The 21,853-nt window shown below is 52.6% G+C and overlaps 1 protein-coding gene across 1 annotated transcript in view; it reads right to left on the bottom strand.

Annotated features, from left to right (window-relative positions):
* Positions 1 to 3,387: 3,387 nt before the first annotated feature.
* RSL1D1 (ribosomal L1 domain containing 1) overlaps positions 3,388 to 21,853 on the bottom strand; it is an 81,798-nt gene continuing 63,332 nt past the window's right edge. The window contains exon 9 of the mRNA XM_075317958.1: positions 3,388 to 4,702. Coding sequence (XP_075174073.1) covers positions 4,358 to 4,702 — 345 coding nt within the window. The 3' untranslated portion in view covers positions 3,388 to 4,357. The remainder of the gene's footprint in view (positions 4,703 to 21,853) is intronic.

Raw genomic sequence — 21,853 nt, 5'->3', positions numbered from 1 at the left:
AGCGCCCTTGGGACAGGGAGAGGGGCCGAAGCCACCACTGAAGAGAGCTCCTGGTCCGTGGCGACAGAGCCACTAACCTATGTAAGGAGGAAGGCCGCTTGCCCCAACAGCAGAGAATGTCCAGCTGCAGGGGGCGCAGATGGAACTGGGCAAAGGGAACCGCCTCCATGGACGCCACCATTTGACCCAGCACCTGCATCAGGCGCCTGAGGGTATAACGGCGGGGCCGCAGCAGAGAGCGCACCGCTAGCCGGAGAGACTGCTGTTTGACTAAGGGCAACTTCACAAGTGTCGGCAAAGTCTCGAACTGCATCCCTAGGTACGTGAGACTCTGGGTCGGAGTCAGGGTGGACTTGGAAAGATTGACAAGCCACTCGAATTGGGCTAGAGTGGCGAGAGTGAGCGAGACACTCCGCTGACAGTCTGCGCTGGATGGAGCCTTGACCAGAAGGTCGTCCAGATAAGGAAGCACTGCCAACCCCTGGAGGTGCAGGACCGCAATCACTGCCGCCATGACCTTGTTGAATACCCGAGGGGCCGTGGCTAACCCGAAGGGAAGAGCCACGAATTGGAAATGATCCTCTCCTATCGCAAAACGTAACCAACGCTGGTGTGACACTGCGATTGGCACATGTAGATAGGCATCTCTGATGTCGAAGGACGCCAGGAAATCCCCTTGGGTCATAGAGGCAATGACTGATCGCATAGACTCCATGCGAAAATGCCGCACCCGGACATGCTTGTTGAGAAGCTTGAGATCCAGGATGGGCCGGAAGGTACCGTCCTTTTTTGGAACTAGGAAGAGGTTTGAGTAAAAACCTCTGAACCGTTCTCGAGCAGGAACTGGTACAATCACACCGTTTGCCTGCAATGATGCCACGGCCTGTGAGAAGGCGGCGGCCTTGGAGCAGGGGGGAGTTGAGAGAAAAAATCTGTTTGGCGGGCTGGAAGAGAATTCTATCCTGTAGCCGTGAGATATGATGTCTCTCACCCACTGATCGGAGACTTGCTTTAACCAAGCGTCGCCAAAGTGGGAGAGCCTGCCACCGACTGAGGACGTGGCTGGAGCGGGCCGAGAGTCACGAGGAGGCTGCCTTAGTGGCAGAACCTCCTGCGGACGCGCTTTTGTGCGCCAGTTGGATTTCTGATCCTTAGCTGAGTTAGCGGACGAGGCGGAAGGCTTAGAGGATGACCAGTTGGAGGAACAAAAGGAACGATTGCTTCCTACCCTGGGCGGGTTTCCTGGTCTTGGTTTGTGGCATGGAAGTACTCTTCCCGCCAGTAGCTTCCTTAATGATTTCATCCAGCTGTTCACCAAACAGCCGTGAACCAGCAAAAAGGGAGCCCAGCAAGAAACTTCTTGGAAGAAGAAACTGCCTTCCACTCTCGAAGCCACAAAATCCTGCGGATAACAAGAGAATTAGCTGAAGCCACCGCAGTGCGGTGAGCAGCCTCTAGCATTGCAGACATGGCATAAGATGAAAAAGCTGAAGCCTGAGAGGTTAAGGTAACCATCTCAGGCATAGATTCCTTGGTGAGGGAATGCATCTCCTCCAGAGAAGCAGAGATGGCTTTGAGAGCCCACACTGCTGCAAAAGTCGGGGAAAACGCGGCCCCCGCAGCTTCATACACAGATTTGGCCAAAAGGTCAATCTGACGGTCAGTGGAATCCTTAAGTGAGGTGCCGTCAGCCACCGACACAACGGTCCGGGCTGATAGCCTAGACACCGGAGGGTCTACCTTTGGGGAGTGAGACCACTCCTTGACCACCTCAGGTGGAAATGGAAACCGATCATCAGAACCACGCTTTGGAAAGCGTTTGTCAGGGCAGGACCTGGGCTTGGTCACAGCGGTCTGAAAACTGGAGTGGTTAAAGAACACACTCTTCACTCTCTTAGGCGAGGTAAACTGATGTTTTTCTGCCAAAGAGGGTTGCTCCTCTGAGACTGGCGGATTGAGATCCGGCACAGAATTAATAGAAGCAATCAAGTCACTAAGATCTGAGTCACCCTCAGAGAAATCGATGGGATACATAGCCTCCGAGCCACCCGTGAGGGCATCCTCCTCATCTTGCGAGTCAGCTCTTGAGACAGAGCCGTGGGATGAGGAGGGGGAGGAAACCCTGCGCCTTCTCTTAGAAGGACGGGGTCTGGGACCTGATGATGAATCCTCTGTGAGTTCTGATGGACGGAGGTCAGAGGATAGGAATCCTCTGTCAAGAGTATTAGAGGCACCCTTTGAGGAGGGCTGATGCATATTCATCAAAGTCCTGGACAAAAGTCCCATGGACTCAGCAAATGACTGGGATATGGACCTAGAAAAGGACTCTACCCAGGCCGGGGATTCAGCCACAGGTGCAGCAGCAGCCTGAGAGACCACTGGGGGTGAGACTCCAGGCTGTGGCACCGCCAAGTTAGAGCAACCATCACAGTGTAGCGGGAACTGGAGGGCTATAGAGACCTGCAGGGGAGGAGGGACGCCCCAGCAGTGGGGAGTGTCCCTCCCCTGTGTAGAACGGCCGTTCCAAAAATCACACAAATCAGATGAGAATGCATGTGTGGATGTATGCCTCCTGAACACAAAGCGATAAACTGGCTAGATCTGGTTCTCCAGGGGGTGTATAAGCTCAGAGGGAGGAGCTACACTTTTAAGTGTAGTACTTTGTGTGTCCTCCGGAGGCAGAAGCTAAACACCCCATGGTCTGGGTCTCCCATAGGAACGATAAAGAAAGTATTCTATGGACAGATGAGACAAAGATCAACCTGTACCAGAATGATGGGAAGAAAAAAGTTTGGAGAAGAAAGGGAACGGCACATGATCCAAGGCACACCACATCCTCTGTAAAACATGGTGGAGGCAACGTGATGGCATGGGCATGCATGGCTTTCAATGGCACTGGGTCACTTGTGTTTATTGATGACATAACAGCAGACAAGAGTAGCCGGATGAATTCTGAAGTGTACTGGGATATACTTTCAGCCCAGATTCAGCCAAATGCCGCAAAGTTGATCGGACGGAGCTTCAGAGTACAGATGGACAATGATCCCAAGCATACAGCCAAAGCTACCCAGGAGTTCATGAGTGCAAAAAAGTGGAACATTCTGCAATGGCCAAGTCAATCACCAGATCTTAACCCAATTGAGCATGCATTTCACTTGCTCAAATCCAGACTTAAGACGGAAAGACCCACAAACAAGCAAGACCTGAAGGCTGCGGCTGTAAAGGCCTGGCAAAGCATTAAGAAGGAGGAAACCCAGCGTTTGGTGATGTCCATGGGTTCCAGACTTAAGGCAGTGATTGCCTCCAAAGGATTCGCAACAAAATATTGAAAATAAAAATATTTTGTTTGGGTTTGGTTTATTTGTCCAATTACTTTTGACCTCCTAAAATGTGGAGTGTTTGTAAAATGTGTACAATTCCTACAATTTCTATCAGATATTTTTGTTCAAACCTTCAAATTAAACGTTACAATCTGCACTTGAATTCTGTTGTAGAGATTTCATTTCAAATCCAATGTGGTGGCATGCAGAGCCAAACTCACGAAAATTGTTTCACTGTCCAAATATTTCTGGACCTAACTGTATCACTTATTCCGTGCTCTTTAGATGCAGCCCCCGCTCTGTCTATGGGTGGGGCTGCATCCAGAGCGCATGAAATCGGCTTTTCACTGCATTCATTATGCAGCGATTTGAAGTACACGTGTGCTGTTCAAATCGCTGCAGAAATTTCTCCAGGGACACAAGGCAACGTGGGCACATAGCCCAATTGTGCGGACCTGAAAAATCACATTGCAAGGTCAGTTTCACAATAAAAAGAACTGTGATTATAAAACAATTACAGAACTGGGCTTTTTTCACTATTCTGTCGCGCTTGGAATTTTTTTTCTTCTTTTTTTAATCACATGATAAAATGGACGGTGACAAAGATACACATTATTCTGCAAAATAAAGCCCTTGCATGGTTATGCTGATGGAAAAATAAATCAAATCGTTATTATGGCTTTAGACAGAAAGGGAGAAAATATTAAAGCGCAAAAAAAAAAAAAAAAAGATAAAATTGCATGGTCAGGAAGGGGCTAGCGTTGCCTTTTATAGAACCAAATTGGAAAGAATGACCAATTTATAAAAGATACAAGTAATAGAGAAAAAGAATGCGCTGACTTTATCCTTTTGATTAATGACAGACATACGTACAGTAAGCCGGTCCTACATAGTGATGAGGAAAGTTGTGCTGTTTGACGTAAGGCACTCAATCATTTAGATATATAAAACATTAATAAACGCGTAGAAGCAATGTTCATTAAGAAAGATCTGGAAATGTTTAATTGGGATGAACTTTATATTTAATATATCCAGCATCAGACAGACTGCGGGGTCTTCATTTTCTTTTTCTGCTTCAGTTTTGGGGTCTGAGGGGCTTTTCTGGCAGATTTCGTGAGCTTTGCTGCAGGTTTGGCTGGTGTTTTTTTAGGAGTCTTTTTAAGGATGCTGCGTCTTGGTGGAGTCTCCAGCTCTTCGGGTTTTTTGCTCTTTTCTTCAGAGGCCCGCTTATTTTTGTGCTTGCTCGGGATCTTGTTCACTTCTTCACTATCATTTATCTTGCGCTTTTTAGGTGTAGGCTTTTTAGTGGATGACACTTGTATATTCTCTGTAGAACCTTGGCTTGCTTTTACCGCTATGGACACTTTCGGAATATTTGATTTCTAGAAGAGAATGTATGCATGTTATATATAAATGTACACCATCACCAACAAGCAAACTTAAAGGGAACCTGTCAGGTGCAATATGCACCCAGAACCATGAGCAGTACGGGGTGCATGTTGCTAATCACTGCCTAACCTTTCCTGTATCTAGTAGCATAGATAAAGAGATCTTTAAAGAAGGGAATTTTGTGTACTTACCGTAAATTCCTTTTCTTCTAGCTCCAATTGGGAGACCCAGACAACTGGGTGTATAGGCTATGCCTCCGGAGGCCGCACAAAGTATTACACTAAAAGTGTAAAGCCCCTCCCCTTCTGCCTATACACCCCCCGTGCTCCCACGGGCTCCTCAGTTTTGGTGCAAAAGCAAGAAGGAGGAAAAAATTATCAACTGGTTTAAAGTAAATTCAATCCGAAGGAATATCGGAGAACTGAAACCATTCAACATGAACAACATGTGTACACAACAAAACAGGGGCGGGTGCTGGGTCTCCCAATTGGAGCTAGAAGAAAAGGAATTTACGGTAAGTACACAAAATTCCCTTCTTCTTTGTCGCTCCATTGGGAGACCCAGACAATTGGGACGTCCAAAAGCAGTCCCTGGGTGGGTAAAATAATACCTCGTAATAGAGCCGTAAAACGGCCCCTTCCTACAGGTGGGCAACCGCCGCCTGAAGGACTCGTCTACCTAGGCTGGCATCCGCCGAAGCATAGGTGTGCACCAGATAGTGTTTCGTGAAAGTGTGCAGGCTCGACCAGGTAGCCGCCTGACACACCTGCTGAGCCGTAGCCTGGTGCCTCAAAGCCCAGGACGCGCCCACGGCTCTGGTAGAATGGGCCTTCAGCCCTGATGGAACCGGAAGCCCAGCCGAACGGTAAGCTTCGATAATTGGCTCCTTGATCCACCGAGCCAGGGTTGATTTGGAAACCTGTGACCCTTTACGCTGGCCAGCAACAAGGACAAAGAGTGCATCCGAGCGGCGCAAGGGCGCCGTACGAGAAATGTAGAGTCTGAGTGCTCTCACCAAATCTAACAAGTGCAAATCCTTTTCACATTGGTGAACTGGATGAGGATAAAAAGAAGGTAAGGAGATATCCTGATTGAGATGAAAGGAGGATACCACCTTAGGGAGAAATTCCGGAACCGGACGTAGAACCACCTTGTCCTGGTGAAACACCAGGAAAAGGGGCTTTGCACGACAATGCTGCTAGCTCAGACACTCTCCGAAGAGAAGTGACTGCTACTAGAAAAAAACACTTTCTGCGAAAGTTGTGAGAGGGAAATATCTCTCATTGGCTCGAATGGTGGTTTCTGAAGAACCATCAGAACCCTGTTTAGATCCCAGGGTTCTAACAGCCTCTTGTAAGGTAGAACGATGTGACAAACCCCCTGCAGGAACGTGCGTACCTGTGGAAGCCTGGCTAGGCGCTTCTGGAAAAACACAGAGAGCGCTGAGACTTGTCCCTTAAGGGAGCCGAGCGACAAACCCTTTTCCAGTCCAGATTGAAAGAAGGACAGAAAAGTGGGCAAGGCAAAAGGCCAGGGAGAAAAAACCCTGAGCAGAGCACCACGACAGGAAAATTTTCCACGTCCTGTGGTAGATCTTGGCGGGCGTTGGTTTCCTAGCCTGTCTCATAGTGGCAAAGACGTCTTGAGATAACCCTGAAGACGCTAGGGTCCAGGACTCAATGGCCACACAGTCAGGTTGAGGGCCGCAGAATTCAGATGGAAAAAACGGCCCTCGAGATAGCCAGTCTGTTTGGTCTGGTAGTGTCCACGGTCGGCCGACCGTGAGATGCCACAGATCCGGGTACCACGACCACCTTGGCCAGTCTGGAGCGACGAGGATGACGCGGCGGCAGTCGGTCCTGATCTTGCGTAACACTCTGGGCAACAGTGCCAGCGGAGGAAACACATAAGGGAGCTGAAACTGCGACCAATCCTGAACTAAGGCGTCTGCCGCCAGAGCTCTGGGATCTTGAGACCGTGCCATGAACATTGGTACCTTGTTGTTGTGCCGGGACGCCATGAGGTCGACGTCCGGCACCCCCCAGCAGCAACAGATCTCCTGAAACACGTCCGGGTGAAGGGACCATTCCCCTGCGTCCATGCCCTGGCAACTGAAATAATCTGCTTCCCAGTTTTCCACGCCTGGGATGTGAACTGCGGATATGGTGGATGCCGTGGCTTCCACCCACATCAAAATCCGCCGGACTTCCTGGAAGGCTTGCCGGCTGCGTGTGTCGCCTCGGTGGTTGAAGTATGCCACCGCTGTGGAATTGTCCGACTGAATTCGGATCTGCTTGCCCTCCAGCCACTGCTGGAACGCTTTCTGGGCAAGATACACTGCCCGTATGTCCAGAACGTTGATCTGAAGCGAGGACTCTTGCTGGGTCCACGTACCCTGAGCCCTGTGGTGGAGAAAAACCGCTCCCCACCCTGACAGACTCGCGTCTGTCGTGACTACTTCCCAGGATGGGGGTAGGAAGGATATCCCCTTCGATAATGAAGTGGGAAGGAGCCACCACCGAAGGGAAGCTTTGGTCGCCTGAGAGAGGGAGATGGTCCTGTCGAGGGACGTCGGCTTCCTGTCCCATTTGCGTAGGATGTCCCATTGAAGGGGACGCAGGTGAAACTGCGCGAAAGGGACTGCCTCCATTGCTGCCACCATCTTCCCCAGGAAGTGCATGAGGCGCCTCAAGGAGTGTGACTGGCCTTGAAGGAGAGATTGTACCCCTTTCTGTAGTGACTACTGCTTGATCAGCGGAAGCTTCACTATCGCTGAGAGGGTATGAAACTCCATGCCAAGATATGTCAGCGATTGGGCCGGTGTCAGATTTGACTTTGTAAAATTGATGATCCACCCGACACCCTGGAGAGTCTCCAGGGAAGCGTCGAGGCTGCGTTGGCATGCCTCTTGAGAGGGTGCCTTGATCAGTATCCAAGTACGGGATCACCGAGTGACCCTGAGAGTGGAGGACCGCTACTACAGTAGCCATAACCTTGGTAAAAACCCGTGGGGCTGTTGCCAGGCCGAACGGCAGTGCCACGAACTGCAGGTGTTCATTTCCTATGGCGAAGCACAAGAAGCGCTGGTGCTCTGGAGCAATCGGTACGTGGAGATAAGCATCTTTGATATCGATCGACGCAAGGAAATCTCCTTGGGACATTGAGGCGATGACGGAGCGGGGGGATTCCATCCTGAACCGTCTGGTTTTTACATGTTTGTTGAGCAGTTTCAGGTCCAGGACCGGGCGGAAAGACCCGTCCTCCTTTGGGACCACAAACAAGTTGGAGTAAAAACCGTGGCTCAGTTGCTGAAGAGGAACCGGGATCACCACTCCTTCTGCCTTCAGAGTGCGCAGCGCCTGCAGAAGAGCCTCGGCTCGCTAGTGAGGTGGGGATGACCTGAAGAATCGAGTCGGGGGACGAGAGGTGAACTCTATCTTGTAACCGTGAGACAGAATGTCTCTCACCCAGCGGTCTTTTATTTGTGGTAGCCTGGTGTCGCAAAAGCGGGAAAGCCTGCCACCGACCGAGGATGCTACTAGAGGAGGTCGAAAGTCATGAGGAAGCCGCTTTGTTAGCGGCGCCTCCGGTGGCCTTTTAAGGACGTGACTTAGACCGCCATGCATCAGAGTTCCTTTGTACTTTCTGAGACCTTTTGGACGAGGAGAATTGGGACCTGCCCGCGCCCTGAAAGGACCGAAACCTCGACTGCCCTCTCCTCCGTTGGAGTATGTCCTGTTTGGACTGGGGTAAGGATGTATCCTTTCCCTTGGAGTGTTTGATGATTTCATCCAGACGCTCGCCAAACAGCCTGTCGCCAGAAATTGGCAAACTGGTTAAGCGCTTTTTGGAAGCAGAATCTGCCTTCCATTCCCGTAGCCACAAGGCCCTGCGGAGTACCACCGAATTGGCGGCCGCGACCGCCGTACGGCTCGCAGAGTCCAGGACAGCAATAATAGCGTAAGACGCAATTGCCGAGGTCTGGGTGGTAATGGATGCCACTTGTGGCGCGGCCGTGCATGTGGCTGCTTCAATTTGTGCTTGACCTGCTGAGATAGCTTGTAGCGCCCATACAGCTGCGAATGCTGGGGCAAAAGAAGCTCCGATAGCTTCATAGATGGATTTCAACCAGAGCTCCATCTGCCTGTCAGTGGCATCCTTGAGCGAGGCCCCCTCGTCCACTGCAAGAATGGATCTAGCCGCCAGTCTGGAGATTGGAGGATCCACTTTGGGACACTGAGTCCAACCTTTAACCACGTCAGGGGGAAAAAGATAACGTGTATCCTTAAGGCGCTTAGAAAAAACGCTTATCTGGACAAGCATGATGATTCTGGACTGCCTCTCTGAAATCAGAGTGGTCTAGAAACATACTCGGTGTAAGAGAAGCTGACTCCTCCGCCGGAGGAGCTGAGGGAGAAATATCCAGCATTTGATCGATGGACGCAATAAGAGCGTTCAGTATGGCGTCCCCGTCTGGAGTATTAAGATTGAGAGCGCCCTCAGGATCAGAATCCTGATCAGCTGTCTCCGCATTATCACCAGAGATTCCCCCCGCTGAGACCCTGAACAATATGATGTCGAGGGAAATTCTAAGCGAGCCCGCTTAGTCTGTCTGGGGCTGGGGTTTAAGTCAGAACCCTCAGCCTGGGATGTATGAGATACCCCGGGAGGACATTGTTGGTCCAACTGAGGGGGGCCAGGGAACAATGATTCAACAGAGTCCCTTTGCTGAGATACCGGCCTGGACTGCAAGGCTTCTAGTATCTTAGCCATAGTCTCAGAGAGTTTTGCAAACTCCGTCCCCGTCACTAGGACAGTGTCAACAGGTGGCTCCCCCTGGGCCCCTCTTAGCAGAGGCCCTGGCTAAAGAAGTGTCACCGGGGCCGAACATGCACACAATGAGGGTCAATGGAACCTGCCGGCAGCTGGGTCGTACAAGCGCCGCAGGCAGCATAATAAGCCTGTGTTTTTGGCACCCCTGCCTTTTGTGGGCGCCATGCTATTGTTTTCCCTGAGTAACACACTAGGGTATATAGCCAGAATGAACTGTGCTCATACAGTGTAAAATATATACTAAAAACAAATAATGTATCAGTACACTACAGCACCATGAGGCTAGCACCACAGGTGCTGCTTACCAGCCGCCTAAAGCGGTTATGAGGCCACCAGAGACCGTGTCTGGGTCTCTCAGGATTTGTCCCTCTCTGCAGCGTCGTAGGAGCCGACAGGAAATGGCTGCGGCGTCCTGACGAGAGGAGGGAGCCGTGGGCGTAGCCGAGGTGCTCACACTGTGCACAGTGAGGGGGGTGGAGTATGGAAATCATATTCCAGCCCTCAGTGCTGCTCTTCCGTGCAGCGTCCCGCCCTTCCCCTGCCTGTCAGGGCTGAGGGCGGGAGAAAGGGAAACTAGGCCGCAAGCCAAGCCGGGGACTCGAGTATAAGCGTGGCCGCCGTAAAAGCGCGGCCAACGCCGAAGTCCCCGGCGAACTACAAGTCCCAGCCGCGCCGCAGTTTCCCATGGCAGCGGCGGTTAGCGCGGTAGCCCCTACATATAAACACACTCAGCGACGCTGAGTGTGTAATGGCACAGTTTAACCCGGTCCCCCGGTGCACTAGCACACCCAGCAAAGCTGAGGTGTTGCCGTGCGCGGTCCCCACAGGGATACAGAGTACCTTCACGTAGCAGGGCCATGTCCCTGAACGGTACCCGGCTCCTATCCAGCAGTCTCCACAGGAGTTGTGGATGAAGCACGGTCTCAGTGCCTGGAGACCGATAGGATCCCACTTCACCCAGAGCCCTGAGGGGGATGGGGAAGGAAAACAGCATGTGGGCTCCAGCCTCCGTACCCGCAATGGATACCTCAACCTTAACAACACCGCCGACAAGAGTGGGGTGAGAAGGGAGCATGCTGGGGGCCCTATATGGGCCCACTTTTCTTCCAACCGACATAGTCAGCAGCTGCTGCTGACTAATCTGTGGAGCTGTGCTGTGCGTGTCTGCCTCCTTCGCACAAAGTAAAAAACTGAGGAGCCCGTGGGAGCACGGGGGGTGTATAGGCAGAAGGGGAGGGGCTTAACACTTTTGAGTGTAATACTTTGTGCGGCCTCCGGAGGCATAGCCTATACACCCAATTGTCTGGGTCTCCCAATAGAGCGACAAAGAAATTCCTTTTCTTCTAGCTCCAATTGGGAGACCCAGACACTTGGGTGTATAGCTTATGCCTCCGGAGGCCACACAAAGTATTACACTAAAAGTGTAAAGCCCCTCCCCTTCTGCCTATACACCCCCCGTGCTCCCACGGGCTCCTCAGTTTTGGTGCAAAAGCAAGAAGGAGGAAAAAATTATCAACTGGTTTAAAGTAAATTCAATCCGAAGGAATATCGGAGAACTGAAACCATTCAACATGAACAACATGTGTACACAACAAAACAGGGGCGGGTGCTGGGTCTCCCAATTGGAGCTAGAAGAAGAAGGGAATTTTGTTACTTACCGTAAATTCCTTTTCTTCTAGCTCCAATTGGGAGACCCAGACGATTGGGTGTATAGCTACTGCCTCCGGAGGCCACACAAAGCATTACACTAAAAAGTGTAAGGCCCCTCCCCTTCTGGCTATACACCCCCCGTGGGATCACGGGCTGCTCAGTTTTAGTGCCAAAGCAAGAAGGAGGAAAGCCAATAACTGGTTTTAAACAAATTCAATCCGAAGTAACATCGGAGAACTGAAACCGTTCAACATGAACAACATGTGTACCCGAAAAAAACAAAAATCCCGAAGGAAACAGGGCGGGTGCTGGGTCTCCCAATTGGAGCTAGAAGAAAAGGAATTTACGGTAAGTAACAAAATTCCCTTCTTCTTCGGCGCTCCATTGGGAGACCCAGACGATTGGGACGTCCAAAAGCAGTCCCTGGGTGGGTAAATTAATACCTCAAGTTAGAGCTGCAAAACAGCCCTCCCCTACGAGGAGGAAACCGCCGCCTGCAGGACTCTTCTACCTAGGCTGGCGTCCGCCGAAGCGTAGGTATGCACCTGATAATGTTTGGTGAAAGTGTGCAGACTCGACCAGGTAGCTGCCTGGCACACCTGTTGAGCCGTAGCCTGGTGTCGTAATGCCCAGGACGCACCCATGGCTCTGGTAGAATGGGCCTTCAGCCCTGATGGAACCGGAAGCCCAGCAGAACGGTAGGCTTCAAGAATTGGTTCCTTGATCCATCGAGCCAGGGTGGATTTGGAAGCCTGCGATCCTTTGCGCTTACCAGCGACAAGGACAAAGAGTGCATCCGAGCGGCGCAGGGGCGCCGTGCGGGAAATGTAGATTCTGAGTGCTCTCACCAGATCCAACAAATGCAAATCCCTTTCATACCGATGAACTGGATGAGGACAAAAGGAAGGTAAGGAGATATCCTGATTGAGATGAAAAGAGGATACCACCTTAGGGAGAAACTCCTGAATCGGGCGCAGCACTACCTTGTCCTGGTGAAAAACCAGGAAGGGAGCTTTGGATGACAGCGCTGCCAGCTCGGATACCCTCCGAAGAGACGTGACCGCTACCAGAAAGGCCACTTTCTGTGAGTCTAGAAAGTGAAACATCCTTCAGAGGCTCGAAGGGCGGCTTCTGGAGAGCAACTAGTACCCTGTTCAGATCCCATGGATCTAACGGCCGTTTGTACGGAGGGACGATGTGACAAACCCCCTGCAGGAACGTGCGTACCTGAGGAAGTCGTGCTAGACGCTTTTGAAAAAATACCGATAGCGCTGAGACTTGCCCTTTAAGGGAGCCGAGCGATAAGCCTTTTTCCAAACCAGATTGCAGGAAGGAAAGAAAAGTAGGCAATGCAAATGGCCAGGGGGACACTCCCTGTGCCGAGCACCAGGATAAGAAAATCTTCCACGTTCTGTGGTAGATCTTAGCAGCCGTGGGCTTCCTAGCCTGTCACATGGTGGCCAGGACCCCTTGAGATAATCCTGAAGATGCTAGTATCCAGGACTCAATGGCCACACAGTCAGGTTCAGGGCCGTAGAATTCAGATGGAAAAACGGCCCTTGTGACAGTAAGTCTGGCCGGTCTGGTAGCGCCCACGGTTGGCCGACCGTGAGATGCCACAGATCCGGATACCACGACCTCCTCGGCCAGTCTGGGGCGACGAGCAAGACGCGGCGGCAATCGGACCTGATCTTGCGTAGCACTCTGGGCAAGAGTGCCAGAGGGGGAAACACATAGGGCAGCTGGAACTGCGACCAATCTTGCACTAAGGCGTCTGCCGCCAGAGCTCTGTGATCGCGAGACCGTGCCATGAACGTTGGGACCTTGTTGTTGTGCCGGGACGCCATTAGGTCGACGTCCGGCCTTCCCCAGCGGCGACAGATTTCCTGAAACACGTCCGGGTGAAGGGACCATTCCCCTGCGTCCATACCCTGGCGACTGAGGAAGTCTGCTTCCCAGTTTTCGACGCCGGGGATGTGAACTGCGGATATGGTGGAGGCCGTGGCTTCCACCCACATCAGAATCCGCCGGACTTCCTGGAAGGCTTGCCGACTGCGTGTCCCGCCTTGGTGGTTGATGTATGCCACCGCTGTGGAGTTGTCCGACTGAATTCGGATCTGCTTTCCTTCCAGCCACCGCTGGAAGGCTTGTAGGGCAAGATACACTGCCCTGATTTCCAGAACATTGATCTGAAGGGTGGACTCCTGGTGAGTCCACGTACCCTGAGCCCTGTGGTGGAGAAAAACTGCTCCCCACCCTGACAGACTCGCGTCTGTCGTGACCACCGCCCAGGATGGGGGTAGGAAGGACCTTCCTTGTGATAATGAGGTGGGAAGAAGCCACCATTGAAGAGAGTCCTTGGCCGTCTGGGAAAGGGAGACTTTCCTGTCTAAGGACGTCGACTTCCCGTCCCATTGGCGGAGAATGTCCCATTGAAGTGGGCGCAGATGAAACTGCGCAAACGGGACTGCCTCCATTGCTGCCACCATCTTCCCCAGGAAGTGCATGAGGCGTCTTAAGGGGTGCGACTGGCCTTGAAGGAGAGAGTGCACCCCTGTCTGTAGTGAACGCTGCTTGTCCATCGGAAGCTTCACTATCGCTGAGAGAGTATGAAACTCCATGCCAAGATATGTTAGTGATTGGGTCGGTGACAGATTTGACTTTGAAAAGTTGATGATCCACCCGAACGTCTGGAGAGTCTCCAGCGCAACGTTCAGGCTGTGTTGGCATGCCTCTTGAGAGGGTGCCTTGACAAGTAGATCGTCCAAGTAAGGGATCACCGAGTGTCCCTGAGAGTGCAAGACTGCTACCACTGCTGCCATGACCTTGGTGAAAACCCGTGGGGCTGTCGCCAGACCAAATGGCAGGGCTACGAACTGAAGGTGTTCGTCTCCTATAACGAAGCGTAGAAAACGCTGGTGCTCTGGAGCAATCGGCACGTGGAGATAAGCATCTTTGATGTCTATTGATGCTAGGAAATCTCCTTGAGACATCGAGGCAATGACGGAGCGGAGAGATTCCATCCGGAACCGCCTGGTTTTCACGTGCTTGTTGAGCAGTTTTAGGTCCAGAACAGGACGGAAAGAGCCGTCCTTTTTTGGCACCACAAACAGATTGGAGTAAAAACCTTGACCTCGTTCCTGAAGAGGAACAGGGATCACCACTCTTTCTGCCCTTAGAGAGCACACCGCCTGCAGAAGAGCATCGGCTCGGTCGGGATGTGGGGAAGTTCTGAAGAACCGAGGCGGAGGACGAGAACTGAACTCTATCCGGTACCCGTGAGACAAAATGTCTGTTACCCACCGGTCTTTGACCTGTGGCAGCCAAATGTCGCAAAAGCGGGAGAGCCTGCCACCGACCGAGGATGCGGAGAGAGGAGGCCGCAAGTCATGAGGCAGCCGGCTTGGAAGCGGTTCCTCCGGCTGTTTTCTTTGGGCGTGAGTGAGCCCGCCAGGAATCTGAGCTCCTCTGCTCCTTCTGAGTCCTTTTGGACGAGGAGAATTGGGCCCTGCCCGAGCCTCGAAAGGACCGAAACCTCGACTGTCCCCTCCACTGTTGAGGTTTGCTTGATCTGGGCTGGGGTAAGGAAGAGTCCTTACCCTTGGACTGTTTAATGATTTCAGCCAATTGCTCACCAAACAGTCTGTCCTGAGATAATGGTAAACTGGTTAAGCATTTTTTGGAAGCAGAATCTGCTTTCCATTCCTTTAACCATAAGGCTCTGCGTAAAACCACAGAGTTGGCGGACGCCATTGACGTACGGCTGGTAGAGTCTAAGACCGCATTGATAGCGTAAGTCGCAAACGCAGACATTTGCGAGGTCAAGGACGCCACTTGCGGCACTGATGGACGTATGACAGAGTCCACCTGCGCCAGACCAGCTGAAATAGCTTGGAGTGCCCACACGGCTGCGAATGCTGGAGCAAACGACGCGCCGATAGCTTCATAGACAGATTTCAACCAAAGGTCCATCTGTCTGTCATTGGCATCTTTAAGTGAAGCCCCATCTTCCACTGCAACTATGGATCTAGCCGCAAGCCTGGAGATTGGGGGGTCCACCTTTGGACACTGGGTCCAGCGTTTGACCACGTCAGGGGGAAAGGGATAACGTGTATCCTTAAGACGTTTGGAGAAACGCTTATCTGGATAAGCATGGTGTTTCTGGACTGCTTCTCTGAAGTCAGAGTGGTCCAGAAAAGTACTCAATTTACGCTTGGGATACCTGAAATGGAATTTCTCCTGCTGTGCTGCTGCCTCCTCCGCTGGAGGAGAAATATCCAACAGTCTATTGATGGCCGCTATAAGATCATTCACCATGGCGTCACCATCAGGGGTATCCAGGTTGAAAGCGGTCTCAGGATTAGACTCATGATCACCTAGCTCTGTCTCATCATACAGAGAATCCTCTCGCTGAGACCCTGACCAGCGTGATGACGCCGAGGGTCTCTCCCAGCGAGCTCGCTTAGGCTGCCTGGGACTGTCGTCCGAGTCAGAGCCTTCAGCCTGTGATGCCTGGGACCCCCTTGGAGCACGGATTAGTTCTAACTGAGGGGGACCGGGGAACATTGAATCAACAGTGCCCATGGTCTGAGTGACCGGCTCTTATCAGCAAAAACTGCAAAGTCTGTCCCCGTCACCGGGGCAGGGTTCACAGGCGTCTCTGCCTGGGCCACTACTAGCATAGACTCCGGCTGACGAAGTGGCACAGGGACCGAACATTGCACACAATGGGGGTCAGTGGAACCTGCCGGTAGATCAGCCCCACATGCGGTACAGGCAGCATATAAAGCCTGTGCCTTGGCACCCTTGCTTTTTGCGGATGACATGCTGTTGTCTCCTCAGAGCAATATAGGGGTATAAGCCAAGAAGCGACCGTACAGTGCAATATATATAGGTACAGACAAAAGTACACAAAACAACACTGTGGCACTAGTGGGGTCAGCACCTAGGTGCTGCTTACCGCCCGCTTAACAGCGGGTGTGTGGTCGCCAGAATCCCCTGTCTGGGTCTCCCAGGGCTATGTCCGTTCTCCAGCTCAGACTGCGTGCAGGAATGGCTGCCGGCGTCCTGTGAAGAGGGGCGGGCCGTGGGCGTGCTGCAGACAAAGAGCGGGAAACTGGCGTCCCACTGTGCCCAGTGAGAGGGCTGGAGTATGTAAATAAGACTCCAGCCCTCGGCGCTGACTATTGTACAGCGTCTCTCCCCTTCCCTGACTGACAGGGCTGGGGGCGGGAACGAAACGTAACTAGGCCGCAGAAGCCGGGGACTAGATTTATAAGCGCTGCCGTCGTAAAAGCACGGTCGGCGCGAAGTCCCCGGCGCACCACAAGTCTCAGCCGCGCCGCAGTCTCCGGGGGCGGCCGGCGCGGGAGTTCCCCACACATAAACTCACTCAGCTAAGCTGCAGTGAGTATAACCCAAGCGCGCAGCGCTACTGTCCCCGGCGCACTAGAACACCCAGCAACGCTGGAGTGTGTCTGTGCCTGTCTGTACGGGGACACAGAGTACCTGAATGTTGCAGGGCCTTGTCCCTGACGGTACCCAGCTCCGTATCCAGCAGGACCTCCGGGTCTGTGGATGGAGCCCGGCCTCAGAGCCTGGAGGCCGGTAAGATCCCACTTCACCAGAGCCCTCAGGGGGATGGGGAAGGAAAACAGCATGTGGGCTCCAGCCTCCGTACCCGCAATGGGTACCTCAACCTTAACAAACACCGCCAACAAGAGTGGGGTGAGAAGGGAGCATGCTGGGGGCCCTTTAGCATGGGCCCTCTTTTCTTCCATCCGATATAGTCAGCAGCTACTGCTGACTAAACAGTGGAGCTATGCGTGGATGTCTGACCTCCTTCGCACAAAGCTTGAAAACTGAGCAGCCCGTGATCCCACGGGGGGTGTATAGCCAGAAGGGGAGGGGCCTTACACTTTTTAGTGTAATGCTTTGTGTGGCCTCCGGAGGCAGTAGCTATACACCCAATCGTCTGGGTCTCCCAATGGAGCGCCGAAGAAAAGGAATTTACGGTAAGTACACAAAATTCCCTTCTTCTTTGTCGCTCCATTGGGAGACCCAGACAATTGGGACGTCCAAAAGCAGTCCCTGGGTGGGTAAAGAAGGGAATTTTGTTACTTACCGTAAATTCCTTTTCTTCTAGCTCTTATTGGGAGACCCAGACGATTGGGTGTATAGCACTGCCTCCGGAGGCCACACAAAGCAATTACACTAAAAAGTGTAAGGCCCCTCCCCTTCTGGCTATACACCCCCAGTGGGATCACTGGCTCACCTGTTTTAGTGCAAAAGCAAGAAGGAGGAAAGCCAATAACTGGTTTAAACAAATTCTCTCCGAGTAACATCGGAGAACTGAAAACCGTTCAACATGAACAACATGTTTACCCGCAAACAAACCAAAAAATCCCGAAGGACAACAGGGCGGGTGCTGGGTCTCCCAATAAGAGCTAGAAGAAAAGGAATTTACGGTAAGTAACAAAATTCCTTTCTTCTTCAGCGCTCTATTGGGAGACCCAGACGATTGGGACGTCCAAAAGCTGTCCCTGGGTGGGTAAAGAAATACCTCATGTTAGAGCTGCAAGACAGCCCTCCCCTACGGGGAGGCAACTGCCGCCTGCAGGTCTCTTCTACCTAGGCTGGCGTCCGCCGAAGCATAGGTATGCACCTGATAATGTTTGGTGAAAGTGTGCAGACTCGACCAGGTAGCTGCCTGGCACACCTGTTGAGCCGTAGCCTGGTGTCGTAATGCCCAGGATGCACCCACGGCTCTGGTAGAATGGGCCTTCAGCCCTGATGGAACCGGAAGCCCAGCAGAACGGTAGGCTTCAAGAATTGGTTCTTTGATCCATCGAGCCAGGGTGGCCTTAGAAGCCTGCGACCCTTTGCGCTGACCAGCGACAAGGACAAAGAGTGCATCCGAACGGCGCAAGGGCGCCGTGCGGGAAATGTAGATTCTGAGTGCTCTCACCAGATCTAACAAATGTAAATCTTTCTCATACCGATGAACTGCATGAGGACAAAACGAAGGCAAAGAGATATCCTGATTAAGATGAAAAGAGGATACCACCTTCGGGAGAAACTCCTGAATGGGGCGCAGCACAACCTTGTCCTGGTGGAAGACCAGGAAGGGAGCCTTGGATGATAGTGCTGCCAGCTCAGACACTCTCCGAAGAGATGTGATCGCTACCAGAAAAGCCACTTTCTGCGATAGTCTAGAAAGTGAAACCTCCCTCAGAGGCTCGAAGGGCGGCTTCTGGAGGGCAACTAGTACCCTGTTCAGATCCCATGGATCTAACGGCCGCTTGTACGGGGGTACGATATGGCAAACCCCCTGTAGGAACGTGCGCACCTTAGGAAGGCGTGCCAAACGCCTCTGAAAAAAGACGGATAGCGCCGAGACCTGACCTTTAAGGGAGCCGAGCGACAAACCTTTTTCTAACCCAGATTGCAGGAAAGAAAGAAAGGTAGGCAATGCAAATGGCCAGGGAGACACTCCCTGAGCAGAGCACCAGGATAAGAATATCCTCCACGTTCTGTGGTAGATCTTAGCGGACGTGGGCTTCCTAGCCTGTCTCATGGTGGCAACGACCCCTTGGGACAATCCTGAAGACGCTAGGATCCAGGACTCAATGGCCACACAGTCAGGTTCAGGGCCGCAGAATTCCGATGGAAAAACGGCCCTTGGGACAGTAAGTCTGGTCGGTCTGGGAGTGCCCACGGTTGGCCGACCTTGAGCTGCCACAGATCCGGATACCACGCCCTCCTCGGCCAGTCTGGGGCGACAAGTATGACGCGGCTGCAATCGGATCTGATCTTGCGTAGCACTCTGGGCAAGAGTGCCAGAGGTGGAAACACATAAGGGAGCCGGAACTGCGACCAATCTTGCACTAGGGCGTCTGCCGCCAGCGCTCTTTGATCGCGAGACCGTGCCATGAAGGTTGGGACCTTGTTGTTGTGCCGTGACGCCATTAGGTCGACGTCCGGCACCCCCCAGCGGCGACAGATTTCCTGAAACACGTCTGGGTGAAGGGACCATTCCCCTGCGTCCATGCCCTGGCGACTGAGGAAGTCTGCTTCCCAGTTTTCTACGCCGGGGATGTGAACTGCGGATATGGTGGAGGCTGTGGCTTCCACCCACATCAGAATCCGCCGGACTTCCTGGAAGGCTTGCCGACTGCGTGTCCCCCCTTGGTGGTTGATGTATGCCACCGCTGTGGAGTTGTCCGACTGAATTCGGATCTGCCTTCCTTCCAGCCACTGCTGGAAGGCTAGTAGGGCAAGATACACTGCTCTGATTTCCAGAACATTGATCTGAAGGGTGGACTCCTGCCGAGTCCACGTACCCTGAGCCCTGTGGTGGAGAAAGACTGCTCCCCACCCTGACAGACTCGCGTCTGTCGTGACCACCGCCCAAGACGGTGGTAGGAAGGATCTTCCCTGTGATAATGAGGTGGGAAGAAGCCACCACTGCAGAGAGTCTTTGGCCGTCTGGGAAAGGGAGACTTTCCTGTCCAGGGATGTTGACTTCCCGTCCCATTGGCGGAGAATGTCCCATTGAAGTGGACGCAGATGAAACTGCGCAAACGGAACCGCCTCTATTGCCGCCACCATCTTCCCGAGGAAGTGCATGAGGCGTCTTAAGGAGTGCGACTGACTTTGAAGGAGAGCCTGCACCCCAGTCTGTAGAGACCGCTGCTTGTCCAGCGGAAGCTTCACTATCGCTGAGAGAGTATGAAACTCCATGCCCAGATACGTTAGTGATTGGGTCGGTGACAGATTTGACTTGGGGAAGTTGATGATCCACCCGAACGCCTGGAGAGTCTCCAGTGCAACATTCAGGCTGAGTTGGCATGCCTCTTGAGAGGGTGCCTTGACCAGTAGATCGTCCAAGTAAGGGATCACAGAGTGTCCGTGAGAGTGCAAGACTGCTACCACTGCCGCCATGATCTTGGTGAACACCCGAGGGGCTGTCGCCAGACCAAATGGCAGAGCTACGAACTGAAGATGGTCGTCTCCTATCACGAAGCGTAGAAAGCGTTGGTGCTCTGTAGCAATCGGCACGTGGAGATAAGCATCTTTGATGTCTATTGATGCTATGAAATCTCCTTGAGACATCGAGGCAATGACTGAGCGGAGGGATTCCATCCGGAACCGCCTGGCGTTCACATGCTTGTTGAGCAGTTTTAGGTCCAGAACAGGACGGAAGGAGCCGTCCTTTTTTGGAACCACAAAGAGCTTGGAGTAAAATCCTCGCCCCCGTTCCTGAGGGGGGACAGGGATCACGACTCCTTCTGCTCTTAGAGAGTCCACCGCCTGCAGCAGGGCATCTGCTCGGTTGGGGTGTGGGGAGGTTCTGAAGAACCGAAGTGGAGGTCGAGAACTGAACTCGATTCTGTACCCGCGAGACAAAATGTCTGTTACCCACTGGTCTTTGACCTGTGACAGCCAAATGTCGCAAAAGCGGGAGAGCCTGCCACCGACCGAGGATGCGGAGGGAGGAGGCCGAAAGTCATGAGGTAGCCGCTTTGGAAGCGGTTCCTCCATTTGCTTTCCTGGGGCGTGAGTGAGCCCGCCAGGAATCTGAGCTCCCTTGTTCTTTCTGAGTCCTTTTGGACGAGGAGAATTGGGCCTTGCCCGAGCCTCGTAAGGACCGAAACCTCGACTGCCACTTTTTCTGTTGAGGTTTACTTGCTCTGGGCTGTGGTAAGGAAGAGTCCTTACCCTTGGACTGTTTTATGATTTCAGCCAATGGCTCACCAAACAGTCTGTCTCTAGATAATGGCAAGCTGGTTAAACATTTTTTGGAACCAGCATCTGCTTTCCAGTCCTTTAACCACAAGGCTCTGCGCAAAACCACAGAATTGGCGGACGCCATAGCGGTACGGCTCGTAGATTCTAGGACAGCATTGATAGCATAGGTCGCAAACGCAGACATTTGCGAAGTTAGGGACGCCACCTGCGGCACTGCTGGATGTATGAAAGCATCCACCTGTGCTAAACCAGCTGAAATAGCTTGGAGTGCCCACACGGCCGCGAATGCTGGAGCAAACGACGCGCCGATAGCTTCATAGACAGATTTCAACCAAAGGTCCATCTGTCTGTCGTTGGCATCTTTAAGTGAAGCGCCATCCTCTACTGCGACTATGGATCTAGCCGCAAGCTTGGAAATTGGGGGATCCACCTTTGGACACTGGGTCCAGCGTTTGGCCACCTCAGAGGGAAAAGGATAACGGGTATCCTTAGAACGTTTAGAGAAACGCTTGTCTGGATGAGCGTCGTGTTTCTGGATCGATTCTCTGAAGTCAGAGTGGTCCGAAAAAGCACTTAATTTACGCTTGGGATACAGGAAATGGAACTTCTCCTGTTGTGCAGCTGCCTCCTCTGCAGAAGGGGCTGGGGGAGAAATCTCCAACAGTCTATTAATTGCCGATATAAGGTCATTAACCATGGCGTCACCATCAGGGGCATCCAGATTGAAAGGAGCCTCAGGATTAGAATCCTGATCACCGTCCTCAGTCTCATCACCGAGAGACTCTTCTCGCTGAGACCCTGAGCAGTGTGATGACGTGGAGGGTCTTTCCCAGCGAGCTCGCTTAGGCTGCCTGGGACTGTCATCTGAGTCAGAGACTTCAGCCTGTGATGCTTGAGACCCCCTTGAAGTA

Source organism: Anomaloglossus baeobatrachus, chromosome 7 (assembly GCF_048569485.1).
Source record: "Anomaloglossus baeobatrachus isolate aAnoBae1 chromosome 7, aAnoBae1.hap1, whole genome shotgun sequence".
Classification (NCBI taxonomy): Eukaryota; Metazoa; Chordata; class Amphibia; order Anura; family Aromobatidae; genus Anomaloglossus; species Anomaloglossus baeobatrachus.
This window is presented reverse-complemented; position numbering and strand designations above follow the sequence as displayed.